The sequence below is a fragment of the Bacillus rossius genome, chromosome 3 (assembly GCF_032445375.1).
Source record: "Bacillus rossius redtenbacheri isolate Brsri chromosome 3, Brsri_v3, whole genome shotgun sequence".
Classification (NCBI taxonomy): domain Eukaryota; kingdom Metazoa; phylum Arthropoda; class Insecta; order Phasmatodea; family Bacillidae; genus Bacillus; species Bacillus rossius.
Genome location: NC_086332.1, coordinates 14,788,238 through 14,811,048, shown reverse-complemented (window position 1 = coordinate 14,811,048; position 22,811 = coordinate 14,788,238). Strand labels below are relative to the sequence as shown.

At 35.9% G+C, this 22,811-nt stretch overlaps 2 protein-coding genes across 2 annotated transcripts; one reads left to right on the top strand and one right to left on the bottom strand.

Moving 5' to 3' along the window:
* Positions 1–939: 939 nt before the first annotated feature.
* Positions 940–9,340, bottom strand: LOC134531404 (nephrocan-like). Its single transcript, XM_063367107.1, has 2 exons — positions 9,149–9,340; positions 940–2,729 (listed from the first exon to the last, which is right to left on the bottom strand). The coding sequence occupies exon 2, from the start codon at positions 2,625–2,627 to the stop codon at positions 1,356–1,358; it is 1,272 nt and encodes a 423-aa protein (XP_063223177.1). The 5' UTR covers positions 2,628–2,729; positions 9,149–9,340; the 3' UTR covers positions 940–1,355.
* Positions 9,341–9,415: 75 nt separating this feature from the next.
* On the top strand, positions 9,416–19,436 carry LOC134531403 (trophoblast glycoprotein-like). The gene is made up of 2 exons (XM_063367106.1): positions 9,416–9,612; positions 16,783–19,436. The coding sequence occupies exon 2, from the start codon at positions 16,802–16,804 to the stop codon at positions 18,155–18,157; it is 1,356 nt and encodes a 451-aa protein (XP_063223176.1). The 5' UTR covers positions 9,416–9,612; positions 16,783–16,801; the 3' UTR covers positions 18,158–19,436.
* The last annotated feature ends 3,375 nt before the right edge of the window (positions 19,437–22,811 follow it).

The following is a 22,811-nucleotide window of genomic DNA, read 5'->3' as shown; positions in this document are numbered from 1 at the left end:
CTTTCATCATATTCTTTGATCTCATGTATGTACAATTACGTCACACATAATTTTGCCATTTTTGAAAGACCTCACGTTTAAATTACAACTAAATTCTAAGATTATTTCACACTGTAAATTTATGTTTTTAAAACTACAAATCTTGGTTTAAATATGTTTACATTAAGGCATACAATGCCACTAGTATAAAGTAAGCTACGAATTGCAGACATAAATTTTTAGTAATAGTTATTGTTGAGCATACGTTAGCCATGAATGCAAAAAGTAAAATAAATATATTCATAATGAGATAAATATTTTATAATTACAAACAAATTTAGCAAACTTTCTTATCAGAAAATAATTAAAAGAGTTTTAAAATCATAATGTTAAATAAATAATATATTTTATATCGAATTAAAAACGAAACAGATTCCTACAAATTCTTTTACATTTGTTTTGTCCATACATATTTTCCAAATTTTGCCATTAACATACAAGCGAGTGTCATACCACATATAGTCTCATAAATTTTACCTACGCGACAGTGAAACTGCGATAGCAAAAAAAAAATGTAAAACAACACAGTATTTAATGAATATTTAGATTCAAATCTTAACATGCAACAAATATATAAAATATTGAAATATAAATTACTTTTATTTAACTGGACCTAGCCTTAATATTTGCACTAGGTACAATATACTGAATACATTAAAAATATATTTTTTTTTAAATATATAACTAACAATGTATGATAGCAATGTTCCTAAAATTGGTCCTCGCGTAAAGCAGCAACTTTTTATGTGTTTTATATACATTTTAATCATTAATAAGGCATATCTTATTAACAGTAGTAGTACTGATAAAACACAAATCCCAAATACATTTCTATACTTAACTTTGAAATTTTAAAGTTAATGTGTCAATGCTTAAAAATGTTACGAGTTTATATGTAACAAACAAAGTTTAAATTTTTACTTGTGGCCTAGAGATAATCGGAGCTCTATATATAATGAAAATTTTATTATTAAAGGAATAAAATGTGTTTGCTGCTAATTTACACTTAAAAGACCCAATAAATTTCAATGAGCGTGTCAACACTTTTTCTAATCCTTTTATGCACTTTTAGAACGTAACTTTTTAGACGTAGTCCAAGTAGCCCTAGACCATTTTAAAGGGTACATTCTGCGGTGGTAGAAACAGGTCTTCTCACCACTTGCTAATTGCTTAAAGTGTCCGAATACTTTAACGCGGGCCTTCTGATGATGAAATGGAGGTGAAGAGTCAGGATTTTTTCGCCTACAAAAGGAATTTCAAGGCTTGTAACTCTTTGGGTATGACGACCTATTGTTAGCAGTTTACAGCGAAAGCCATCAGGTTAATGGTGTATCTTCTTTAGCTCCCTTTTTTGTATTTTCATTTGAAGTGTTTATGTTCTCAGAAGATGACTCTTGAGAATGCTCATATTTTTCAGATCTACCTTTTGATTTAAGTTTTGACTTCTCAGACCGTTTATCTTTCATTAATTGATAAAAATAGATTGTGATAATTATAACTACCAACACAAGCAGAAAGCTAATGAGAATTACATAGTTATTTTGTTTTGTGACAAGAGCTTTCAGATGATCAATTTCTTTCCTGTTTTTTATTGCCATTTCTTTTGTTTCATTGAATTTTTGTAAAAGTAATTCGTGCGCTGTTTTTATGTTTTCCTCGGACGTGCCATTTTCTAGAGTAACAGTTTTATCGTCGTTTTTTGGCGATGATGTTCCTATTAGGTCACCAGCTACAATTTTTTTAGAGTATCTGTCAGTTGAAGATTTTTCTGTACGAACAGGAGCATCGATTGTGCGCACTACTGTGTCTTGAGACAGGCAACTGTTATTTTGAACAATGAAAGTGATGTTCATCTTCTCAATTCCCATGGAACATACAATCTCTGAGGGACGAATATCAATAGCTAGTTCTTTAAATAGCAATACAGTGTCTCTCAGCTCGCAAGTACACTTCCACGGGTTTTCGTCTAAGAAGACTAACTTCAGGTTGCGCAGCGGTTCAAAAGCCAGTTTATTTAAACTCGTGAGGTTGTTTTTATTGAGGTAAATATATTCGAGTTGCTGCATATCTGAGAAAAATTTCGCAGGCAGGTTCTCCAACTTGCTTTGACTTAAATCCAGCCATGTAAGCGTTGAAGATGCTAGAAAAGGATAATCACGCTTAACGCCAGAAAAGTTGTTATGGCTAACATCAAGTTTCCTCATACTAGAACAATTACTAAACAAGTCTTTGCTCATGTATTTGAGTTTGTTTCCCGACAAATAAACGTGTTTCAGACTTTGGAGGAGACGAAACGTATTGCCGTCTATTCTTTCAATCATGTTCCGCTGCAAATCGATGAGTTCGACATTTTCATACCCAAGGAAACTTCGCTCCCCCAGTGAAGCAATAGAGTTTCCGGACGCAATCAGAGTAATGATATTTTCGCTTCCTTCGAGGCGAGGTATCGCTGTCAAATTCGCGCCACTACAAGAGGCCTTCAGCTTGAGCGGACCTGTCACTGTCACCTCGGTTATTATACATGGCATAACGGTAACCATGGACATAGAAATGATAAATAAGATTGCAGTTAGTATGTGACGCACCATTCTTGCATTGAAAACGGCGGATAAAACGGGGCTTGTAATGCAACTCTTGATCAGCTGGTGCGGTGGCACCTCGTAAGGAATCCAGAAGACTGAAGATTCACCCTGCAACACACAAAGCAGAAGGGGATGGTAAAACAACAAGGGGCCACTGCCAGGGGGAACGTGTGGCAGTGATGCTGGGGTGGGTGGCCTCAGCCTCTCTCAGTAGCTCCTCCTCAAACACCTCGAGTCGCGATGAAACGGCAAATCCATTTCCCCACGCCTCTATGAGGACCGTAACGGTGATGTTAGTTCAGCTTTACCAGGGAGTCATACGGCATCAAATACGGCACGTTGAACACACTGAGCAGTTGTAGCTTCTGAAAAAATGTCAGCCCACCCAACCACAGAGTGAATATACATATATATATGTATATATGTATATATATATATTAAATTCTGCGCACTGTGCTGAGATATGTCACAGTGTAGAAAAAAAATAAAGAATGATATTTTTCAAGTTTTTACATCTTGTTTTATTGATGTAGTGCGTTTGTAGGTATCTTTTCTGAAGATGAAGGGTGAATATTAGATGAAGTCATGAGTTTTAAAGCAATTCTAAATACTCAAGTAGATGTATTGCTATCGTCATGTTTACATATTTCAAATAAAATTATTTTATCATATGATTACTTTTTTATGTTAAAAAAAGTCCACTTACTACTGATTTATTTTTCTGTGTACATTCCTAATGCTGATTGATACAGTTATTTTGACACGTGTTTTTTTAAACTCTGTGAATGTTGGCACCGAAAAATTCGCTAATGCGCAGCCTCGTCCCCGCCCCACCTCCATGATCCTGTAATCCCCGCGATCAGCCATTCAACTACGCTATCCGGATTCGAGTCCCTGCGAAGGTTTTCGCACGGGGTAACGTGGCGGGCGTTGGCTTGAGTACCGGAGAGTAGACCACTTTGATTCCGCCGCTGCCAAAACATCCAGTCCATCTTATTCATTCCGCGCTTTGGCTGGGAGCTATCTGCTTGTTTCTGGGATGTGGCAAGTCTACGCTCATGCAACGCACATTGGCCCTGAATAAACAGGAAATTGGCGGGTGCAACTTATTACTAGAGACCTGTAAAATTCGCGGATTCATTTCGCGATAGGATAGAGTCCAAATACTTTTGACATTATTTTCCTTCAGTGATTGGGCCACAGTTTATCTGAAGGACTCTGGGCCAATGAAAAATCTTTAACAGAATAATTTGCGAATCACGATAATTCCAGTCAACAGGTGTTACGAGTCGGTAACCAATCAGCAGATGTAATTTGCACGAGTGCGTAGAGGATCATGGAGTCTATCCTTTAGGGATTTGAAATCGCGAATTGTACAGGTCTCTACTTATTACATACTAAAAACAACGCAAAATAATATATATTTTTTTAACTGCCGAAGCTAAGGCTGGAATCGATGTGCAGTGGATCGAGAAGCAATAGATGCGACAACAGGGGATGTAAAGATGTGTAGTGCATTAAATTATATCACTCCACATTTTTACTTGAACTTAGTATGCCACGCAGAGCCAACAGCGTGTTAGGCCAATAATTATTATTTTTTATCTTAATGTCGTATTGACAGAAATAAAACATCAAGAAAGAATTTAAATTTACCAAGATCAGCTGGAATGCTCTGTCATTCAGCGAAGCGCGGTAGACGAACGAGATTTAATTACAAAATTCAGGATTCACTCCTGACTGTTAACTCCAGCAGGTAGTGACGACATTAATGAATGATAATTCTTTGTCTGATTTAAATAAATATTTTATAGTAAAACCTGTGTGATTCCCGCCGCGTGTGACGCTTGTACCGGATTCCAATTGGCTTTTTTTTTAAAAATCAAAATGAACATGTGAGCCCATTTTGTGGTCAAAATGTTTGATGAGTTTCCGTAATTTGTATTTTTTAGGCTTAAAAGCTTACATGATACGAGTAATTTAATTGTCGTCATGTTAGTTTAGGACTGAAAATATGGGCATGGCAGTAGAAGATATGTTAAGATATTGGGTATGAATTGCAAACACACAATAATGCCAACTATTATTTACCATTTTATGAAATTCTGTCCCTAAAAATATAAAGGGGTGTTAAGTTTTGCTTTATAATAAAAATTCGCTTCTCTGAAGCTTATCAAGCTGATGTTATGGTTATCACTTAGACTTCATTATTCAGGCAAATTTTCTCCGAATTATGGCATCCTTAAATGTAGAAAGATTTGTTTTACAAAATTTAGCTAAAACAAGTTCTCTAATATTATACATAAGAAAATGTGTTTGTTGGTTTGTCATTTTTCACAGCAATGGAGCAACGGATTGACATGATTTTTGGTATATTGATAGTTTATGTGCCGGAGAGTGACAGAGGCTAATTTTTTTCCCGAAAAAATGCACAGTTCCTGTGGAATAGATCTGGTGCGTAGTTCTCTAATAATAGATAAAATCTCAGGCCTGAGTTAGTGCGCCTCCAAAAATATTAATTGTGGGAGCTTGCAAACAAGCATAGTGATGCGGATAGCCGATGCCTAGCTCTGTCATGGGTAAGCGTTCTACCCAATTTTAATAGAATTTATTTTTTAATTCTAAATATAAGAATAAATGTATCTTACACTTCTATTTTGTTTGTTTTCTATAATATCGCGCATCTTTCATCCGACTGAATTGAAACTTTGCACACTTGACCTTCGAAACACTAGGAAGTTCACTGTCTAAATGAGATTTTGAAAAACCATCCACATCCACCGTGATGACCTCTTAAAACAGAACTTCAACACTACTTGATGAAATTTTGTTCACTTTGCATTCAAAATAAGGGTAAAATTACTGTCTATAATTAATTTCTAAAAAGAGCTGGGTCACCTTCTACATTAAATAAAAAAAACACCCCATCCCTTTTCCCTCACTTTAAGGCAGAAATTTGGTTCTTCTTCTTGATGAAATATTGCACACATGACATTCAAAATAATAAGAAAATTACTTTTCAACTTATTATTTAGGAAAATGCGTAAGTTCTCTGCCTACATGTGATTTTGAAAAAACCACCCCATCCCCTTTTGTCAACCTTTAAAGCATAATGTTGGTACATGTAAATAATATAAATCACAATTAGTGTTAAAACTATGAGGAAATTTACTGCTTATCTGATTTAAAAATAGCCACTCCCCTCTTCCTGTTCACATGAGGTTTTAGAAACCACCCCGTCCCCCTTTCCCATCCCTTAAACAGGATATTGGTATTTCTTTATGAATTTTTGCACACTTGGCGTTAAAATTAAGAGGGAAAAAAATGTACACGTCCGATTTAAAAAAAAAAAAGTATCCCATCCCCTTGTATATACGAGATTTCGGAAAACATCCCCAATTCCCTTTAATATCATAAAACTGTATTATTGTACTTCTTGATGATATTTTGCTTACCCAACGTTCAAGTTAAGTGAAAATAACGGTCTAAATTTAATTAAAAATTAACTCCCATAACATTATATAATATTTCAAAAAACCACCCTCGTCTACCTTTCTCACCACTTAAAGTAATGTACTGGCACAACTTGATAACACCATGCATACCTAATGTACCAAAGAGGAGGAATTTTCTGAATTTAATAAAAAAAACTTTATTTAATTCCTGATAGTTCTAAAAGCAACCCCATCACCCATTCCCAAGTTTTAGGGAGAATTTTTCATTACTTAATTAAATTGTTCACATTTCATGTTACAAATAAAAATTAAATTACTATTAAACTCATCCTTCTTCCTGGCTACATGAAGTTTAGAAATAAAAACCTCCGTTCCACTTTACTGCCCCTGCAGATTTTGGGCTCTCGTTGTTCAAATGTCGAACAGTTACATACAAACAAATGGGAATTAATCGTCATCATCCAATTAAAAAAAACTAAGTTTACTGAAAACACGAGATTACGAAAAACAACCCCATTTCCCTTTCTTACCCCTTAAAGCAGTATTTTGGCCCTCCTGAATGAAATTTTGAACACTTGACGTTAAAAATTAGAAGAACACTACTATCTACATGTTAATTCAAACAAATAGTTAATTGAATACATAAGATTTAAAAAAACTGCTTTTCTCCCTCTCCCTCTCTTCCACATCACCCTTTTCCACCCCTTGGATCATAATTTGGGCAACTCTGAATTAAATTTGCGCACTTGACGTTCAAATTAAGAAGAAAACTACTGTCTACATCTGATATTAAAAATATCCTCTTCGGCATGTGTTCAGCCCGGGCAACGCCGGATACATAAGCTACTTATTTAATATATAACTTTTTCAAGATTATAAAAACGGATTTGAATGATATTTTTAACTTTCTGTTATATAATTATAAGTGGTTATTTCCCAAATCAAAACTTATGCCTTATTAATGGTGTCAAAATTATATTAATTTATTTTTTTAAGAACTATTTACATCGCAGAACAAAAAAATAGTTTTAAGATAAAATAAAATTTCAATAATTTTTAGTGAAAAAATATTAAATTTCGGCACTTGGCCTTACTTGAATATATGAGAAGTTGTAGAACACAGTGATGTAAGTAAAGATTGTTACAAATTTGGGATTGACATACTAAGAAAATAGTTTATTTTCAGATGTGATATATGTAGCTAACTCAAAACTTGTAATTTTTTACTTAATCCGCTATGTTCAGGAGCATTTTGTAAGTATATGAATCTGTATATGTTTTTTGTGTGTAGGTAGGTCGGTGGGTGTTAATGTGTATCACATTTTTATGGATAAAATTACTTCCAGAATGATTTACAAAATAAACAATTGGATAATCTCTGTCGTGTTCGATAATGGAAGAAATTTTACCAAGGGAATGGAATTAGAAAATAACAGAAATATTATTTTAACTCCCTTAAAATTAAAATTATCTTTTTTTAATGAAGGTAGCTTAACTACTTAAAATAATACCAGAAACGTTTGCCTGAAATATTTTCGATAAACCAAACCTTAACTTCAATGGGCAAGGGAAGCGGTTGAGGAACAAAAATATCACAAGGCCCTTAATATGCACTATCATATTCGTTAAGATTTATTGTAAACCTTCTAAAGAATATGTAAAACGTTTGCCTGGAACAATTTTGTATAAGTCCAACCATTACTGTAAGGGGTGGTAAAAACATGGGTTTAAGAACAAAAACAAATTAATCCCTTTAGTAGATACACTACAAAGTTCGTTCAAAATTATTGTAAACCATATACTAAATACTATGTTCAACCTTTTTTGGAAACAATTTTATATGGACATTTATTACTGCGAGGGGCTACGTAAAGGGTTTGAAAGACAAAATATTCATAATTCTCTTATTAGACATAGAATGAAATTTGTTCTTAGGTAATTCAATGAATAGTAATGTAATGTAAAGAACTAAGCCTTCTTATTGTTATCTAAAAATGTCTTGGAAACATTTTTTGATCAGACAATCTATTACTGCAAGAGGTGGGAAAAATATGGGTTTTAAGAAAAACAATTCTACAACTATTTTAGTAGGCAAAGTATGAAATACGTTCAATTTTTTAAACATCCAAAACATTACTAAAATATTTTGTTTAATTATTTTATAACAGCAACCCTTAGCGTAAGCGGGGAATAAATTGGTTTAATGCTTAGCTTATGAGTCAAAATGGTATGTTATCTTCATGGAAGTTATCACTGTCAGCACAGCGCAGAACCTACCAACTTGAATCGGGTCAGTTTAAGCTCATGGATGTGCCATTTTTATAGAGAATTTAGAACATAAAACAATCGAAACTTTTTGACTGCGTGAAATATGCGAAAATGTTTGATCGATACTTTTGGAATATAGGGGAACATTGGCCTATCGGATGTTTTGTACAGAAAGATGTCCAAGAAGTTTCCAGAATGTTTCAAAATAAATAGGAACTTCTAAATCTTCGTTCTACTGCAGACTGTGCCGTAAGAGATTTTATTTTAATTTTTAAAAATAATATTTGTAAAGTTTTCCCACGGCCATTTTAAAATCAGCCCTATATATATTATATATGTATATATACATATATATAATGTGCTGTCAACTGTTTAAATAATAACTATGTTTAACTATTAATTTAATATATTATGGAGAAACTTGAAAAGGAAACTGGACTTACTAGAGTCACTTAACAAAAATAAATTGAAAATTTAAGTTGTGCAAAGAATGATAAATTAAAATGTTGACGTCTTAATCGCCACACATAATAATGCCAGTTTTTGCCAAAGGTTGGTTCGTTAAATGAGTAAACAATATGTAACAGCGCATTTTTTCTCCATAGGCATTAAAGGTTAATTTTCATAAACAAATAATTAAATTCATTCATTATCAAGACTATATTGGACAAGACGCAAGCATTCACACACCGGCAAACTGCATTTCATGGGCTACGTAAGAAGGTACGCGTTTCAAAAGTGACATTCAGGCTATACTAATGAATTATTTCTTAACCTAATAATTAACAATAATTCTAAGCATACCTGTCGAATCCAATACCTATATTTCCTCTAAAAAAAATTTGATTTAACTTGTAAACTCTCCTTGCTCCTTCAAGGTTTCTTTCCTCACAGATCAATGACAGTTATCAAACAAGTTTGCCAACGCATTGTTAAATCATTTTAATACACGATAACAGTATTTAACACGTGCAGTTGGTTACCATGTTTCACACTGCTAGGTAAATTACAGACGTTAAACTAAAAAAATAATTCAAGTAGATAAAACCAGATACGAAGTTTGAACTGCATAGCCACACGCCATCAGTGTGTTACTATCTTATCAACGATGTTTATATCAGCTACATGTCAAATCCATTTCTTGGAAACTTTTAACTGCGTGGCAGCAAAACTTTTCAAATATATCTACTGATCGGTGTTCTGAAACTCCACAACACAAACATTTGTTGAAGAGTGTCGGAAGACTTCACTTGTCCGTTCCAGCCTAGGTACGTATAGTCTTCAGTAGTGCGGGAGTTCAATTCAGAATTATACCTAAGAAATACCTTCATGATCGATGGCAACAAATTTAATTATAATCTTGTTTCAATGTAGGGCGAATTCAGAGGCTGCAACAGTAACTAATTTTATTAGTTGACGGATGACTATTTTTCGTGTATTCATTGGTTCTCGTCCGTTGTGTGTCTTGTGCAGTGGCTTCTCGGTGCTATGATACAGAATAGAATAATTTTCAAGTGATAAACTTGGCAGACATACCTGAAGGCTGGTCGGGTTTTTTCCGGGTGCTCCCAATACCTGTTTCTCTGTCGATCTTAAGGTCGAAACATCTGAAGTTATTCTTGCTTGTTATGTGGAGGAAGAGGCACATCTCGCACCAAAATACGTAACTTTGACAGGAATCACCTCGCTCTGTGATGCCCTTTGCCAATCGACTCTTACTTTATTATTTCCCGCAATGCTGTCTGCACTTGCATGCTCTCAGCCATCTTACAGTTTCCAGATCACAGTCGGCACTCAGTTTTCAAGCGAATAAACTCTGAATATCTGCAGTTATCGCCGTTTCTGTATCTCAAACGTCCATCGTTACCTGTGCTGGCATTCCTAGATGGTCAAGTCTCGTTGTCACTAACTAGTCGACGCCGTCTCTCTATTTACGAAGCGGACGATTCATGAGTTTTTTTTCTATCTGCTAACATCCCTTCAATCAATTTTAGCCATCAATTCTAGCCTATTGTGTGGGTACATCGACATTTATTATGTTCACATTTCCAAACCAATAAGTTGTATCTGCTGGTTATGCTCATAAATAACACTATATTCATTCTTTGTCGGATGGTTTCATTTCATACTCGGCGTAGCTTTGTTCGGCGAGGTCTTACCTCCCAAACCTACACACAGCACTGTTATCTGAACAAGAATTTTATAAACCCTCTTTTCTTGACGTTATTATTATAGTTGATTACTCTAACTACGATGTTACTCTCCGGCATTTCTAATGAACATCATGTTTGCATGATCATGCAGATGAGGATGATGAAAATATACGTTATCTCATCCTATTTTCAATTCTCAGATCCTATTGAAGTACATATTGATAAGCTTAATTCAATATTGGATACAATTGGACATGAAAATATAATAATTGGTGCAGACACAAATGCAAAATCTTCTTTTTGGAATTCACCAGTGAATGACGAAAAAGGTGAGATCATGAACGATTTTATCATGGAAAGAGATCTATATGTTATTAATGATGATCCATTAACAGGAACATATCTATCACCAGCAACTAATACTGAGACTTTCATTGATGTGACATTGACTGATAACAACATGAAAGAAAGAGTCAATGAATGGAAGATTCATCTGGACAGTTCAAGTGACCACAGATTGATGACTTATGAAATCCAATTGCAAAGAACTGAGATGCCTCCCATAATAATAAGTCCACGGTACATACATAAGAACGCGGATTGGAAGAAGTTTGATGAATTAATAACAAGCAAAATAAATGAATTATCACATGAAGAAGATGTATATAACTCCGCAGAAGCACTCGCCATGAGATTAACAATTATATTACAGAATATCTGTGAGAAATGCTTTAGGAAACAAACGAAAATTATTCCTGGAAATCCCTGGTGGGATGTTGAATTAGAAGAAACTAGAAGAGATCTGGAAAGACTAAGAAGAATCATGAAGAGAGCGGCAAATGGATTTTATAAACTTTTAATTTTACAACAGTACAGAATAAGGAGAAAGAAATATAAGAAAGATATTTTATTAAAGAAGAAGGTATACTGGGAAAAACTTGTCCTTAACAAGGGGAATATGGACCCTTGGGGATATGTGTACAAGGTGATGGCTGGCAAAGTACGAAGTTCTTTTGAAATCCCTGGGATGATGATGGCAAATAGACAAATTACTGACATTACAGAAAATTTGGAAACTATTCTACATGATTTACTACCTAATGACAACCCAGATGAAGATACGAATATTCAAAAGATGAAGAGAGAAGCGATGAAAGAACTGCCTGATACAGAAGACACAGTTTCTTTCACCATCCAAGAGCTTGACAAGATCATTAAAGAGTTAAAACCACGAAAAGCACCAGGTAAAGATAATATAACAACTGAGTTAATTTGGCGAGCTTACCCTCGAATCAAGGAAGTACTGTTACATCTGTATAATTTATGCTTATCTTCAGGAACATTTCCAAAAATATGGAAGGAAGGAGTTCTCAAAATCATATACAAGGGAAATGCTAAGGACCCGAAATTAACTAAGTCATACCGGCCTTTAACTATGCTGCCTAACATGGGAAAAATTTATGAGCGGCTCATTAATGCAAGACTAACAGCTTATTTGGAAGTAATACAGGGAATAGATAAACAGCAGTATGGCTTCAGAAGAGGGTATAGTACAGAAAAAGCGCTATACGATGTAAATCAATATATTAAAAACCTACAAGAAAAATATGTGCTTGGAGTGACGATAGATATAGCAGGAGCATTCGACCACGCTTGGTGGCCTCAAGTATTATGGCGCTTAAAGAATCTTAACACACCTAAGAACCTGTATGCCGCCATAAGGGGCTTTCTGCAAGATAGAAAGTGTGAATGTCGATTGGGCCACATAGTTGTGGAAAAGAAGCTCTCCATGGGCTGTCCTCAGGGTTCAGTCCTTGGTCCGCTACTATGGAATATAATATTTGATGAGCTTCTGAAAATTGAGTTACCAGTAAATAACATTATATATGGCTATGCAGATGATGGCTTGCTCATTATACCCGCTACTTCACGCTACGAATTAGAGCAGACAGCAGAAATTATTCTACGCTCTATCAACACCTGGGCAAGCAGTGTCCGACTTCTTATATCATCTGAAAAAACTGAAGGCGTATTACTAAAGGGAAAATTACATAAAGACAGACCACCTTTAATAAGATTTCAAGAACGAATAGTGAAGATAAAACAAAAAGTTAAGTATCTAGGGGTACAAATCACAACGGGAACAGGATACCAAGAACACATACAAGAAGCATCACAAAAGGCCCTACTGTTAATGCAAAAAATAAGGAGTCATAAACCTACAAATGTAGGATTGAGCACTAATACTATGACAACACTGTACAATGGAGTATACCTGGGCATACTTACCTATGCTTGCTCAGTCTGGTATGAACTACTACGCAATTCACATGTAAGAAGAAGGTTAAACTCATCCCAACGAACAGCTCTAATTGCTGTAACAAAAAGCTACAGAACTACGTCTTTAGAAGCACTGCAGGTTATCGCTGGAGCCTTACCTATAGACCTACTAATACAAGAAAGAGCAAAAGTTGTGATATTAAAGATGAACAAGGAATACACTGCTTCAAAATATCGCAGAATTCACATAGAAAATATTGAAATCTGGCAAGAAAGGTGGCGAAACTCTGACAAGGGAAGGCATACACACAATATATTCCCTTCAATAGAAGAACGGATGAAATTTTCATGGATAAGTACTGACCACTACACTTCACAATTCCTAACAGGTCACGGGAATTTTAAACACAAATTAAACTCTTTTAACTTAGTGGAAAGCCCTATGTGCCCTGTGTGCATGGAAGAAGACACAGTAGAGCATGTTCTAAATGATTGCGTTAAAATAGAAGACATACGAAACAAGTACACAAGGAAGATGGCTATGGAGGATGTTGATATTAAGGATATTAATCAAATTGTGAGAGATAAGAAGACTTATGACATATGGAGAAATTACACCTTTGAAGTATCCAAGAGACTGGAGCGTTTCGATAGTTGGATGCACGAACAATCTCTGATGGAAGATCTGCTTTCCGATACGGAATAACTTACTACAGAAAAATAAAATAACTCTTTGAATCTCCTACACAAGTTTCTTTGGCTGTACTTCTTGTGTATAGTGTAATCGAACAGCCGGAATATTATATCAAATTAGATAAATGAACTGAAAAGAATTAATTAAGAATAAGAGAATTAAAAATATACACCAGATCTCTCTTTGAAAATAAGAATAAGAATTATGACAGAATAACGCCCTGGAAACCTGTATAAGCAAGCTAAAAGGATATGAATTATTATATAATATAAACTGTATTATATTATATAATATATATATATGTGTGTTAAAAATATAATCATGTGTGCAATAAATATAAATAAACTACTCTTGCAAACCTTATAAAAAGGATTATATCCAGAGTAGTCTTTAAGTAAACATACATAATCTATAATATGATTATTTTCTATAAAGTTGATTACTCTAAATATTCAGCTCAATGATTTTGTCGTTGCACGGCCTTTGTTTACTATCACAGTAAACTTATCACTGCTGGTTGCCTTTGTTAAAAAGCACACCAACATTATTTCACCTTCTCTACACCCGCTACCCTTGGCTTCTTTTACAGGCAAATGAATAGTCACATGTGTTACCATTGCTAATATTAACCCTTTTTTCTCATGATTATATAGGCTAACTTCCTGCTGATTATGCTAGAGATTTATTATTACATTGTCTCCCTTTATATTTTAACATCTACAAAATACAAAGTGAAAATTTTGTTATCTCTCGCCAATACTTCCCTTAATTTGTATTCATGAGTAAGTTTGCATAATACTCGTATATAGGATACGATCGCAGGTTGCGATAGGATCCAGTTCCATCTGGCTACAATGGTTGCATCTGCATTTGTCTCCAAATGATTTGAACATTTAGCTCGAACAGCCCAGATTGCTGGAATGGCTATCACTCTCCATGTTTTTCAATTGTGAATATTTTTACTTCTTTAAGTTAGAAGTTGTACTATGAGAACTCAGTCTTAGAAATCAGATTTCGAGAAATAAAACAAATATTTTTCAAATCCAAAATATAATTTATTTTTCACTTTTATACACATGCAGGTAAAACAAGTCATTGTTGTGTGTAGCCAGATTCACTCAGTTCTTCGAGTATGAAGACTGCTTCGTTCATGTGCGAGTACTTTCCTGCACTAAGCGAAGCCAGGAGCAGTCTCACTAGTGTTCTTTAATTATTTTACTTGCGTAACAGAAAATCCATCAGAGAATTTTTTAAGAAGGTCAAATTCTTCATGACTCATCTAAGAATACTTTTCAACATTTTCTTCCTGTAATAATTTTTTTTTCCCCGTTTCTTCGCGGCTGGAATCTCATTACATTTCAATGCAGGTGAACTATATATTCAAGTGTGATGATTTATGCCAACTCCACATAAATTCGGTCCAAACTCTGACATTTTCTTAATAAACGAAAAAAACTGTACATACTCAGGTTTTTTTATCACTTCGTCCAACTGAAAGCCACAATTGTTGCAACTTATAACGGCTCTTTTTTCCACAATTTCCGTTTTCATGATGTCGAGCATTGTTAGTTTTAGTGAACGAAATGCCACAGTACGGACACATATATGGTGACGGTGACACTAATTATTTTGGAACCACGCTAACTGTTCTTGATAATGTCATCAAAATCTTCTTCCACATTTCAACACTCAATTTCGAAATATTTTCTGCAATATTATCGCTCTTATATGTGCAAATTTAAATGATTCGTCAGGAATAGTTTATTTATCACAAGCAAGAAACGTTTTGCAAAGTAGTTCCGATTCTTGACAACAGAATTCACCACATGTTGTGTTAAAGTATATTAGTTATTTATTTTTATGTGGGAAGCGGGATGCTCTCTCACGATCGCAAGAGGAGATCCCCGCTAGACATCAAGGGACAGGGAAATCTTCTTGCATGGCAGTGTTTCTCAGCACATTTAGCAAGTTTAGATAAAGCAGATTGATCTCTATTGATTCAGGTCGATTTTAATCTCATGATAAGCTATAGATATTAGATATAATGGAATCCTTTGTTTTAAAGTGAAATATTTTTAATGGCTATACGAACTTCATGATAGTGTATATCAACTAAATTTAAAGCGAAAAAACTTATGCTTCATTGCAGATTTAAATGATTTTATTAGTTTGACTTTGTTTTATTCATATCGAAATCACCAAGATGTTACCTTATGAGTGCCAAGCTCCGGGTTCAAACCTAGGGTAACCAACGGACATGTAGGCCATATATCGGCTAAATGAATTTATAGTCAACACATAATACATCAAACACGCACAACTTCCCATTTACATTGGACTCTTGAAATGAATCATAAGATGCCAGACTTCATGCATAAAACACAAACCACGGGTCAAAAGTTATGGTTAATATTATCTTCGCATTTCATGTGAATTAATTTTCTATTCAATTACCCTGTTTTATATACTGCGCGAATAAAACATATCTGAATATTTTAATTTCTCGAGGCCTGTTAAATGACCAATACATTTTACAGGGAGAGTATCAAAGTTATTTTTTTTTTTTTTAATAAATATGAATTTTGGTGTGGAACAACGTCGAATATAAAACTCCTTCAAAAAAATTTTGCACTTTTATAGACTGGAACATTTTTAAAAAGTTTGTTTTAAATTATTTACTTACTTGAAGTGACTCAACAAGAAGTAAAATTTTAATTAAAATTATAAGCATCATAATGTAAATGTTTTCAATGAACATTTATCGCTGTTTCTCGCTAGGCTGTGATTAATTTAATATAACTTCATTTATAATCACTCAAGCATTTTTGGTTAGCGTTTATTATGGATTATAAACGTGTTCTTTTGATACAATCTTAAGGGTCTCTGGTTTACTCATAGCTACGGTCAATGAATTCCTGGTTCAATTCCTGGCCAGGTCAAACCCGGATTTCTCGCAAGTGGAAATGTATGGGACGTTGCCACAACCCGGTGGGTTTTCTCGAAGTCCTCCCTTCTCCCCACCCTCCAACGCAATTAATTTCGTCATTGCTCCATTCGCGTTTCTTGATGGTTTCACGAAACCACGCAAGGCAAATGCTGGGACGGTGTATTACAATAGCCCTGGTGGAAATGTCAATTTGCTTATGTCGTTGTTAGTGAAAGTTCCAACTTCAATTAAATTTTAAAAAATCTCATCTCGTTACATCTGAGTGTTTTGTTGGCCTGGATGTCCTTCGACCAGGGTTGTCGCTGCCCAGGCTCGATGTCCTCCTCGTGTGAAGGTGCTGTACCTTGTACCTGTACTGTCACAGTGCCCGCGCAGCAGGAGAGATGCGAGCCGCCGTGGCGGTCCTGGTGATCCTGGTGGTAGCCGCGGTCCAAGGGCGACCCTCGAGGTCCTCCCAGCCCTGCCAGGACTTGCCGGCGTGCTCCTGCTCCGGCCCCGGGCTCGTGGTGATGTCCTGCGAGGGCGCGCGGCTGACGAGGGTGCCCGTCGGCGCCGGCAGCCGCGACGTCGGCTACCTCGCGCTGTCCGGCAGCAGCCTCGGCGCCCTCCCGAGCCTCGCGTTCGCCGCCTACCCGCAGCTCAGGGTCGCGTACCTGTCTGACGCCGGGGTTCGAGCCGTCAGCAAGGACGCCTTCGGGAGCGCTCCGACCCTGGAGGAGGTGGACCTGTCCTTCAACCCGCTGGAGGAGCTCGACCCGGAGTCCTTCGCGGGCAACCCGCTGCTCCGCTCCTTGGTGCTAATGGGCGACGAGCTCGCGCGCCTGCCCGACGGGCCCCTCCTGGTGTCGGACTCGCTGGAGAAGCTGGACCTCAGCTACTGCGGCATCGCGGAGCTGTCGCCCCAGGCGTTCGCGCGGCTGCCGCGGCTCAGGCACCTGGACCTGGCGGCCAACAGGCTGGCGGCGCTGGCGGCGGGCGCCGTGCTGGGCCCGCTGCCGCTGCTGGAGGAGCTGGTGCTGGAGGGGAACAAGTGGCGGTGCGGCTGCGGCCTGCACGAGCTGCTGGGCTGGACGGAGACCTCGCGCGGCCGCCCGGCGCGGTACAGGCCCGCCGCGTGTTCGGGGGCCGGCGGGGACGAGCAGCTGTGGTACCTCGAGGAGCAGGGTCGGCGCTGCCCCTCCGAGGTCACGAGGTCACCAGGTCAGGTCACTACACACGCAAACGCTAAACCAGACCAAGTTCCAGTGGCACCGCCGGAAAAACAAACGGAACACTGGCCAATCTCGGGGATAAAAATATTCAACATGAAGAAACAAGAAGAATATCCGCAAGACGACAGAGACTTAGAAAATCCGAAAGAGGAAGATGAAACAGAAGCGGAAGATGGCTCGGCAATCAACAGTTCAAAACCGGAGAAAATTTATGTGGAGGATAAGCGTGTGCAACAGTCAATCGCAGCGCGCGCGGAGAAACAATCACGAGTCACCCCAGAAACCGATGCGTTCTTCCCACAGGAAACAAATTATGATGGACAGGAGGGTAACGAAGACGGCACTGGGCCAACTGCCCTTTTATCCCCAACCACTTTCGAAATCATATTCATAGTAGTTCTGGTATGCATATGCATTGCTATCGTGGTATTGACAGGTCTGCTAATGATGTACGCTTTTTCTGCAGGTCGCAACGTGTACAGGTTGATGAGAACGAATTCTCAAGACTCGAGTCACTATTACAACTAGAGCAGGAGTTAACTCGCCTACTTTCGAGAACATTTATTGGTGCACTACGGAATCCTGGAAGTCCTCTGGAAGAGTCCAGCTTCCCACCTCTATGGATCTCATCGCCTTGTCGTGGTGAGGTGGCTTGAAAGAGATGTTTTAAGAATGTAATGGCATTGAGGGTTTCTTTCCACACGGAGGCAACGGTAAAGGGAAACCATACGTTATTAACAATAGGATGACGCCTCTGCTTGATACGTTTCTAGATTATTTTGACTTGGATAACAAACATAATTACAATTTTAATAAAACCCTTTCGGTACATTAATTGTATTTACCTCTCATAAATTAATGGAGCCTTTACAGAAATTGCAATAATTTATTCCATTTTACCTTCATTTAAATAATTAAAACTTTTTATTCTTTCCGAATTGACACATTAAATAAACGAAAGAAAAAACAGCTTTCTTGATATGGGTCTCAACATAACCTTTTTATTTGTTTATGTAGTGGTAGCAAATTTATAGTCATTGAATTCAACATTGTTTGTTATTCAACCCAATTTTTTTTTGCTTGTAAGCAATAGCATATCATTATTTTTTGGGCCTTTGTTAGAAACATTATTTGCAATTACACAAAAATAATTAATTATGTATTTCCCGAACGTTGCAGGTTCCCTCTTGAACCCTAACGATAATAATCTAAAATATCTCAAGACTAAGAAGTGGTCCGAAATTAATTGATGGTCAAGGATTTTAGCACCAAAATTGAACTCGCGAAAATTCGTGATGATATTGAAACACCTATGAATGAAGAGCCAGCAATCCTCTTATATGTATATATTAATATTTGTCCTACTGTTTATTTTGTTCACTTGCTTACGGTACATACTATTAAGTACCTAAAAACAAACTTTTAAGACTTGTTAATTGTATTGATATATTACGGGGGAAAAATACACGTATTCTTACTGCGGGGTTAAAGCAGTTTTACATATTTTTAATTGCTTGGCATTTTTTGTAGGATTAAGTTCCTTTTTGACAATGTAATTTTTTCAAGTAAATTTATTAAAATACTCACAACTAGGTACCAGAACACTAACATAAAATGTAATATCTAAAAATAATGAGATGAAGTATCATGTTCTTTACAGATAAGAAAAGATTTGCTAATTCCTATGTTTAAAATATTTTAATAAAACTTTTAGTACAAAAGTATTAAAAAGACATTTGTTTCAGAAAATAATTATATCCAACGAATTATTTGCTTTTTGTAAACCTAAAATAATTAAAATACATCAAAGATAGCAACGTTTACTTTAATTCTAAATTTTGTCTAACAGAAGATTTTTTTTATTTTAGTTGTGGTCTTTCCTGAATATTTTTGTGAGTCCAATGATATTATAAGTAATACACAAAAGGTTGTTCAACCTTTAAAAAAAAAGTGTTATTCAAAGTGCTCGACAAGATTTGTACAAAAGCATTATTGTCTAATATTATGCTAGTTTCTTATCGATCTTGTCCTATGACATACAAAGACGATTAAATTTTTAACAAATAACTCCACGAAGTGACAATAAACAACCATTTATTCAGAAATAAATTTTTCCGTATCTCTTTCCCCTAAACTGAATTTTTTTAAACGGCTAGGAACTATGACCGGAATTCAAAATACATTGGCCGTAATATGTCACAAATACTGAAACTTTAAATATATACCTAATTTTATCAACATTACATTTTCAATATGAGTCACATAAAATAATGGGATGTTAAATAATACAGTTTTGTAATAGATAATAAGTAAATTAATTAACTTTGAACGTATCAAGCTAATACAAATATAAAACGTAATATGACACCAACAAACATGGCTTATTTTAATGGAGGGAAAACTTTGAAATTTCTTTCACTTCTAATTAACTGAGCAGAAACTCTTTTTTTTTTTTCATTTCATTACCTAACATATTTTTCTCAAACGTGACATGTTGGGAGTTTGCCTGAGGTGTAAGGAAAGCGGAGGGATTGATGGGGCGCATTACCCATCGACAGACAGACGTATAAACTGGAAGACCACGGCGGTTATCCACCCCGTGGAGGATGTCGGGGAAGGAATGCATGCGGTTGCGGCCCTATACTTTTTGGGGCCCAGGGCCATCTACTGCTTCGGCACCCTAACATTTGGGAAGATATCATACCGGGGAGCCCGAGAGGTATAGAATCGCCCCTAGAGAAGAAAAAAAAAGGGAAAGGAGGTTGGTCCCCTTCTAGGAAAATTTTTCAAAATTAACTCATGATGATAAACTTTTTTAATATAATCTGTTATTTAAATTTTAGACGATTGTTTTGCTAATTTACGGTAAGAAATGTCAATATTATTATCATTAACATTCGAATTTATCCCTTTCACGTTATAAAATGAACTAGCTGATGTGCCCGTGCTTGGCTAAGGAAGTCGCCAAACAGAAATATCTAGCTCTGCTCATTGTACGCGAAAGGCCCGAAATACCTTATGTTGCTGATGCTCTGTGGCCAGCGAAGAACCTATGGCACTATGTAAGCTATTTAACATGATAGTATATATATATGTATGTATATATATATATATATACATGTGTGTGTGTGTCAGTGAGTGAGTGGGTTTCGGATTTCATAGTTAGCCTATACGTATACATATATTTTCTATAATTTAATGACAAATAATCCACTTTTAAGGGGGTGCCTCCCATTTCAGGTAATGATTATACCTATATTTAAATTAATCACTGATCACGTTTTAGAATTTTTCAGTTGTTTAACTTTCACGGAATGAAAAATATATACAGCGTATACTTTTTGCATAATTATTTGCCAAAGTTACATTTTTAACGTTTTTAGGTTGTACAAATAAGCAGAATTTAGTTTATTGCAGAACTGAAACTTTTGACGTGACAACGTCTAATAAATCGATGAACGCTGGCTGCACGCACGAAAAAGTGTCCCACTACGGATGTGTCCTGTTATGCTCATTGTAATCATGCGTGGCATCTCTCTTCCACTCGATTGGAACAACCATCGATTTTACTTTTCAATTATATTTTCGTCGTTTGAATTGTTAATATTATGTAATCTAACGATTGTCCACCAATTTTCAGAACAATCGGTAGGGTTATTTCAAAGTACTGTTGAATATTCAAATACGTTTTAAAACTTCCACAAAACAAAACAAAATTTATATATATATAACATCGGAAACAATTATTTCCAATATGGACTTGTGGTCGTGCGGTAAGTATCGCTGACGACCAATGGTTGACGGATCGTATCCCGGCCACTACTTTTTTTTTTGTACTTGTAAAAATAAATACGGTGCGTGCGACACTTCAAAAGTAATAAATATATTTGAATTAATGAATGCAAATAAAAGTAAATTTATTAATTAATTTGTAGATTTAATTTCACTCCTTCTTTGTATCCATACAAAATAGTGATAATTCAATAGAAATGATTCAATTTTATTCATAAAAGTATGCAGAGGTAGATTTTATCATACAAAAAATTGAAAAATTAAAAAAAAATTTCCTTAAAGAATATAATATTTTTAATGCCTAAATGGTTTGGTTGCAAAACCTATTACGGCTCAGTCTCAGGCCGAATAGGATAATTCATTTTCTTCTGGATCAATCATTTAATCAATGTTTTGTAATGACGTTGTCACGTTAATCTATCGTACGTAAACCGACTTTACAGACAAGCAATTTTTTTTAACGAACAATGGTGTTTTACAGTTACACATAATAATTCAAATTACACCCGGGATCTTTTGCACAATGTTTTAAAAAATATTGTAACACATTATAAATAAGTTTGGTGTATTTGGGATGCGTATTTGTTAAAAAAAGTGTTATAAATACCAAATAATATTATTCCCCTACCGTGAACAAAATTTTTTAGGTTTAACTACAATGATATGGTTTTTATTTCCATCACAAAAATTAATTTCATGTTTCTTAGCTGTAAAAATCATAACAAATTTGATAATTTTGAAATGCTAGGTAAAAATAATTTATTAATATTTTCTGAAAGAAATTGAAACCATATGTTTTTTCTAGTGTATATTTCTATATAATTATTATACAGCGGGATTATAAGTTTGTATGCAGGAAAGTAACTAAAAAATTGCCAGACTAGTTATACAATTTATATTTCAATGTTATAAAATTACATAATTCATGCTGAACGAACAACATAAGAACACATAAATTTGTTCGTTACCGAGGTTACTGCACGTGTTAATGACACACGAAACTACAGTAAACTCGTGGAATAACATCATGCCAGTGTTAAGAAGACTGCAACTATTCGCTCTACCACTCTGGTTCTGGGGTAGAGCGCCTGCCTTGTGACTTGTAGGACCCGGGTTCGCGCCCCGGCTCCTCCAAGGCGGATTGCCCAGACAAAATGGTGGCATTTTCTCTGGTAGGAATACAATCCCTTGTAACAAGTCAGGCTACCAAAGAAACGGTGGGTGGAACAGAAAAAAACCTTCCAGGTGGCTTCCAAATGGGGAGCCCGTTTCTTTTCTTGGGCTCCCCATGCGGTGGCCATACCGGGGGTTTCTCCGGGGGAACGGAGTTTTGCAAAAATATTTTTTTTTAGTTTTGTAGCGTTTTAGTTACTGTAGAATTATCATTCTA